The sequence below is a fragment of the Elephantulus edwardii genome, unplaced genomic scaffold, assembly GCF_000299155.1.
Source record: "Elephantulus edwardii isolate Elephantulus edwardi_28Jun2011 unplaced genomic scaffold, EleEdw1.0 scaffold00055, whole genome shotgun sequence".
In the NCBI taxonomy this organism is placed as follows: Eukaryota; Metazoa; Chordata; class Mammalia; order Macroscelidea; family Macroscelididae; genus Elephantulus; species Elephantulus edwardii.
In genome coordinates, this window is record NW_006399805.1 from 12,330,849 (window position 1) to 12,337,835 (window position 6,987).

The 6,987-nt window shown below is 58.6% G+C and overlaps 1 protein-coding gene across 1 annotated transcript in view; it reads left to right on the top strand.

The window, feature by feature from the left end:
* CLCN1 (chloride channel, voltage-sensitive 1) overlaps positions 1 to 6,987 on the top strand; it is a 34,654-nt gene that overhangs the window by 9,438 nt on the left and 18,229 nt on the right. The window contains exons 8-10 of the mRNA XM_006887175.1: positions 4,725 to 4,850; positions 5,399 to 5,483; positions 5,781 to 5,882. Coding sequence (XP_006887237.1) covers positions 4,725 to 4,850; positions 5,399 to 5,483; positions 5,781 to 5,882 — 313 coding nt within the window. The remainder of the gene's footprint in view (positions 1 to 4,724; positions 4,851 to 5,398; positions 5,484 to 5,780; positions 5,883 to 6,987) is intronic.

The following is a 6,987-nucleotide window of genomic DNA, read 5'->3' on the forward strand; positions in this document are numbered from 1 at the left end:
CCCTCGATCCCCGTGTCCGCACTTGGGCTTGTCTGTCCTTGGCCCTCGATCCCCGTGTCCGCACTTGGGCTTGCTCCACACACACCTCTCCCCTCCCGTCTCCAGCTGCTCCGCAGCCTGGCTGCCCACAGTCTAAAGAGTCTTTTCAGGAGGTTGAAAAACAGACAGAGCCCAGTAACACAAAGAGCCAGCACCCAGCATCCTTCAAAGAGAAGGGAATGTTCATGTTCTGCCTAAAGTGGAATTTCCGGGATGAGCGAGGAAGATCCTCGTGGTCCCAACCCCGTGTGGCCGAGAGGAAGCCCCGTGGGGAGCGGGGGATGGGGTTTGCCTGCCGGGGTCTTCTGATCTTCGCCATCTTAACTGTTTTTAAGTGTGCATTTGGGGGGTGTTGCTGTTATGTGCCATCGAGTCGGAACCGACTTGTACCCGAACCTCCACAGGGTCTGTAAATCATGAGGGAAGACGTTGCCCACCCTTCTCCCAAGAAGCAGGTGGTGGATTCTAACCCCTTAACTTTGGGTTGGCAGAGAAACTCCTTACCACTGGGCCACCAGAGCTCTCTGTGCATTTTGGTAGCTCTGACTATGTGCATATTATGCACTCATCACCATGGTTTCCAAAACAGTTTCATCCAAAGCAAAACGGCAGCTGTGAGTTGCTGTCAAGTGGTCTTGACTCCTAGCACCCCGTGGACACTGGACCCCAGCTGTGCTCAGTGCTGCAGACATTGCGTCCGTCCAGCCATTGAGGGTCGCCTCTCCATTACTGACCCTCTGCTTCTCCAAACCTGATGCCCTTCTTCAAGGACTGGCCCCTTCTGACAACATGTCGCTTTCACAGTACCCTCTGTCCTCCACATCCCTGGGAGCCACCAGCCTGCTTTCTGTCCGGTCTGTCTGTCCCATCAGGATGCTTCATAAGTGGGGTCACCTGCTCATTCCTCTGCATCTGACACACTTCACGTAGCATCATGAGGTCAGGGTTCATCAAAGATGTCACTCCTGATGCTAGACATGGCTAAGATGCCTCGTCTTAATATTCTCGCCGAAAGGATAACTTGCTTATTATGTGAGCAGAGATTCGCTTTTAAAGAAAAATTCATGACAAGACATGTTCACTACTTGGTCAGCTCTTAGGCCTTTATGCCAGTGTAGGAAGCTTCCATTTCCAGCACAATAAATGCTCCTTGTTTGTGTTCAGTGCAGCTTTCATGTGGGGTCAAGCGCTGCAGGTCCTTAGAGAGGGTGGACACGTGTACATCCACAGCCATTCAAATCCGCGTCCCGGCGTGGCCGGTGTCGGCAACTCCTTCCAGCTCTCCAGACATGTCTGCGCCAGCCCATGGTGTGGGCACGTCTGGCCTGACACCTAAAGGCTACGACTTTGCACATGAGACAGCGGGCACAGTGTAGTCAGGTCTGGGAGCTGTCTCTGCCATCCTCACTGTCCACCCGTGTGTCCTGCGGGGACTTGCAGGTGGCTCTGACACCGAACGCTGTGCCACCAGCACTTCAAATGCCAGCAGGGTCGCCCCTGCGGACTAAGAGATCAGGAAGAGAAGTCTGGCAATCTACTTCCAAAAACTTGCCAGTGAATGCCTACTGGCCACAGAGAACACTGCCCGATCTGGAGCTGGACACAGTGGCCACCACAGTGGACCCTCAGACCAGCCGCGGTGAAGACGGCGATGTGCTGAGCACCGTCGCGCTTTGTTATCCATGGGGTGACGTGAACCCTACTCGAGTGAAATACAGCTGATGGTTCTCATGGCGGTGACACTGGACGAGAACACAGGGACACAGGGTCCAGGGCCCGTGTCATGGGAAGTGAAGCTGACAGGCAGCTCAGGGCCAGGCTGGGATGCGGACCCCAGTCTCAGGCCAGCATTTGCCCCGTCCTGAGGAGCGCTCCCTGTCGGGTCGGTAGCTGGCAGAGAGAGGGGCTTGGCGTGAAGGAAGCTGGGAAGCGCTGGCCGTCAAGGCGTTTTCTGTCACCGCGACCGGATTTGCACAGTGAGTTCAGTCTCCTGGCTCGAGTCCACCAGTGGTCCCTCAGGAGAAAGAGGGACAGTGTCCTCCTCTGCAGTGACAGCCTTGGAAGTGCAGTGAGGGCCAAGGAGGGTCAGCTGTGGCCTAGAACGGACTGGGCAGTGGTGAGTTAGAATGTGAGTTACGTGTGGAAATTGGCCCATGAGTGAGGCCGGGAGAAGCGCGGAGGCCCTCAAGTGGTGGCCCTGGCGAACAGCAAGGAAAACCGGGCGCCGGGAGGAATCAGCGTGTCCTGGAGGAAATGTAGTCTGAAGGTTCTTCAGAGGCAATGTGGTGACCTTCATCTCGCGTACTTTGCATCATTGCTGGAGGAGCCGGTCCTTGGAGCTGGACATCACGCTTGGTAACGAAGAGGGTCGTTGAAGAAGAGGACGCGCAGTGAGAGGTGACCTCGCTGCCGTGGGCTGTCACACAGCAGAGCTGGCGAGGCTGCTGCAGGGCCCAGCGTTACCTTCACTGACCAGGAAGGAAGGGTCCCTGTTCTCAGCACTGACCTGACGGCTCTGGACAGCGACAAGGGCACGGTCAGATCTCAGGGTGTGTAATCCGAGCAACCCAGAGAGCTTTGTGGGGATCCAGCAGGGGACCTGGCCCAGCATTTCCTGGGGTTCCTGTAGGGTCATGTGCCGGGTCACGGGGCCTGGGCCAGGTCATGAAGGGGGAGCCTGGGAGGCAGCATGACCAGCCCCCCACACCCCCGCCTTTGTCAGCTGCGCACAGGGGAGGAGGGGCTGGAAGGACCGACAGTGACCAGAGACTCTTATTGTCCTCCAGTGGACTGCAGAAGTGGGGCCGGAGCAGGGCAGGGGGTCATGTGAGCCCCAGAGTTCGTTCTGTGGCCTGACAGGGCAGGGGGACAGGAGAGCTACCTTAAGTCCCAGGTCCTAACAAGGGCATAGGAAGGGCAGCAGCCTTAATCGCGGCGTGGGAGGAAATGGAGCAGCCTGGGGTAGGCTGCACCTTGCATCTCTGGCTTCCGAGGCTGGTGGTGTGTCCAGGTGAGGCCATGCACTTGGCTGGGGAGGGGTCTGGGCTGAAATGAGCTCAGTCAGCCAGTGTGAAGCCGTGGGCCCTGCTGGATGGGAGAGGTGGGCCACTGTGGCAGCAGGCAGGTCCTCCCAGTGCACCTGCTGAAGTCATGAACTCAGTCCTGTTCTCACCTCCACGTCCAGGGTGACAGACGCAGGGAAGTGTCCCAGCTCTTCACAGCTGTCGGGCCCACGTGGGGGCAGCTTTGTGGACCAGGTGCTGTGGGTCTCACTGGTGGAGCTTCAGCAGATGGTCAGGTGTCTTTGTGTGGACGCTCTGTGGAAACCTGTCAGCGTCCCAGCCTTGGCTGGCGGTGGTTGTGACTGCCCATGAGGAACACTGGCCAGGACTCGAACCCGTGTCTCCCACGTGGACATCGGTGTTCTACCCACGCACCACTGCTGTCCGGGCCTCTGGAGAATGCAGGAATGCTAACCATCTCCATAAGCAGTTTCACTGTTCACCTCCTTGGCAGGACACACGAGGGCCGGAGGGGCCCTGTCCACCCCGTGTGGCCCATGGAGAGCTCCTGGAGAGAGGACCCTGGCGTTGAGCACTGGGCACGAGGGGCAGCTGCCCACGCTGGCACCAAGCACTTCTGAGGGTGACTGCTGTTCTGAGAGGAGCAAAGAGTGAAACACTAAAACCCTTCACAGCAAAAACACACGACGCAGAGGGGGCTCTGAGCGAGGTCGGGAGGCAGCCGCGTGTCTAAAAAGGCAGGGCTTCTCCAGCACTTTCAAGCCACCAGTGACTCCAAGGATGAGGGAGACGGGCACCTCCTCCACACCTCCAGTCTCACAAACCCACGCAGGGCGGCTCTACCTCAGGGCCAGGGAGTTTTGGTTTCATGGGAAAGAAGCACCTTGGACACCCTGCAGGCCGCCATGCTCTGTCCACCGGCTCACCACGAGGCCGCGTGGCTGTGGGTGTGGGGTGGCTTGAGACAGGCTGAGACCCCCATCTATGAGGAGAGAGAGGTGCAGTGTCTGTGTGTCTGTGCCCGTCCGAGGTGTGTCCCACCAGGTGGGGAGGAAGGTGCAGTGGTCACTTCATACAGGTCCAGTGTGCTCCCAGGTGAAGACCCTGGACTTGGGCTTTGAGGTGACACTCGGGTCAGGAGTCTGATGGCCAGTGTTGGGAGTTCAGTGCTTGCTGTGGGGCTGTGTTCTGTAGATGCCACTGTGTCCAGTGTTTTCCCTGGGCTCTGCTGACCACGCAGGGTGGCCACTCTGGAAGCTTTTGCTGTGACTTTCCTGACTTTGAGTCACACCTGACCCTGTGACCAAGGGTTCAGGAATCCTGCCTGATGAAGTCCTCTTTGGAGTGGAGCTCCTGCTAATCATCTTCAGCTCAACCCAGCATGGCCCGGTTCTGCCTGAGAGGGTTATAGGGGGTGCTGGTGCCCCACTCTTATCCCTATCCACACCCAGCATGGCCTGCCTCGGTCCAGGAGGGGTGCAGGGGGCGCTGGTGCCCTAAACTTGTCCCTGTCCACACCAGCATGGTGCAGCCTGGTCCAGTGGGGATCCAGGGGGTGCCAGTATCCCCCTGCTGGTGCCTGTCCACCTTTCAGCAGCTTCTCTGGGCCAGGTGGGGTGTCTGGGAGCCCCTGCCTGAACTGACCCCAGTCCTTGCCCACAGGGGTGCTGTTTAGCATCGAAGTCACCTCCACCTACTTTGCTGTGCGCAACTACTGGCGGGGCTTCTTTGCAGCCACCTTCAGTGCCTTCGTCTTCCGCGTGCTGGCCGTGTGGAACAAGGATGCTGGTAACGGGGGCCTGGGGACAAGGACGCTGGTGACGGGGACACTGGTAACGGGGTTACAGGGACAAGGACGGTGGTGATGGGGACACTGGTAACGGGGTTACAGGGACAAGGACGGTGGTGACGGGAACACTGGTAACAGGGTCATGGGGACAAGGACGCTGGTGACAGGGACACTGGTGACAGGGTTACAGGGACAAGGACGCTGGTGACGGGGACACTGGTAACGGGGCCTGGGGGACATAGGATGTTGGTAATGGGGAACATGGAGGACAGTGTAGGCAATGGGGGCTGTAGGGACAAGGACGCTGGGAACGGAGACCGTGTGGTCTGCAGGGTGCTGTGTGCTGTGAGGACACGTGGTGCAGCTTTGGGAATCAGCTCAGAAAAGGGACAGTACCGTGGTTTGGGGGTGACGGAACTGGAGGGTGGTGTCTAGACCCAGGTAGAGGTGACGAGGAGGACAGTCTTGAGTAAGGGGTCGGCCAGGAAAGGGGAGCCGGGCTGCTGGGGCCTCAGCCTGACGTCCTCTTCCGCCCCACCTGCCACAGTCACCATCACTGCGCTCTTCAGAACCAACTTCCGGATGGACTTCCCCTTCGACCTGCAGGAGCTCCCAGCATTCGCCCTCATCGGGTGTGTGGGTGCTTCCTGGGGGGTGGAGGCAGTGTGCCCCTCAAGGGGACAGGCACAGGTGGGGGACAGGAAAAATGGGAGGCAAAATGGGTGGGGAACAAGAGAGGTGGGGACAGGATAGGTGGGGAACAGGACAGAAAGTGACAGGACGGGGGGACACAGCAGGTGGAGGGCATGACAGTGTGTGTGACAGGACAGGTGGAGACACAGACAGGCAGGGGTAGAGCAGGTGCAGAGCAGTGTCTACCTGCAGTGGTCAGGTGGGGGAGGCCCGAGCTGTGCGTTGCGTCTCCCCAGGATCTGCTGCGGCTTCCTGGGAGCTGTGTTCGTGTACCTGCACCGCCAGGTCATGCTGGGCGTTCGCAAGAACAAGCTTCTGAGCCGCTTTCTGGCCAAGCAGTGAGTCCTGCCCTCTCCCGTCAGCCGCCCTCCAGGGCTCCACTTTGCAGCGCCCTGACTCTGGGTGGGGGTGGCAGAGAAGGGCACCCACTGTGCGTGAGGACCCCGGGTCCAGTGTGTGGGGACCACGTGGTACGGTGCCCTGACAGCACACCCACCATACTCACTTGCTGCTGCCTGGAGCGTGTTCACGTGCCGGCCACGCGTCAGTGGGGGCGCTCCCGCGAGGTCACCTCACCTGCTTCGTGGACGCCCCACCCTGTGAGGGGCCGTGTCCTGTGGAAGAGCATGTGACCCTGTAGGATGGTGCTGTGGGGCTGGTAGAGGATACGCATGTGCACACAGAGGCAGAGCCTTGGATGGGGCACATGTGAAGCTGTTGACGGCGTCTTCTCAAGCTTAGTGATGGACCATATTCCAGGAGGCCCAGGAATATCCCTAACTGTCTTCCCGATGCCCATGGGGAAGGCGGGTCAGTGTGGTGTCCGTGTGTGGACTGCAGAATGTCATCAGCATGTCGGGGGGGGGGGAGTGTGGGTGGCCAGCGTGGGAGTGTTGTGTGTGTGTGTACGACACTGTGATGAAGGGTCAGCGTGAGTACGTGTATAGGCTACAGTGTGGATGGTCAGTGTGTATGTGTGGACTACACTGTGGATGGTCAGTGTGAGGGCTGTGTGTGTATGACACTGTGGACAGCCAATGTGTGGCGTGTGTGCTGACCACACTGTGGATGGTCAGCATGTGTGTGAGGACTATACTGTGATGGTCAGCGTGGGGGCTGTGTGTGTGTGTATGACCTGGATGGTCAGTGTGTGCTGACCACACTGCAAATGGCCAGCGTAGTGAGTGCCTGTATGTCACTGCAGAGAGTTGATTCGTATAGATTACACTGTAGACGGTCAGTGTGTGTGTGTGTGTGTGTGTGTGTGTGTGTGTGTGTACTACACTGTGGACGGTCAGTGTGTGTGTGTGTGTACTACACTGTGGACGGTCAGTGTGTGTGTGTGTGTACTACACTGTGGACGGTTGTGTGTGTGTGTGTACTACACTGTGGATGGTCAGTGTGTGTGTGTGTATGTGTGTGTGTGTGTGTACTACACTGTGG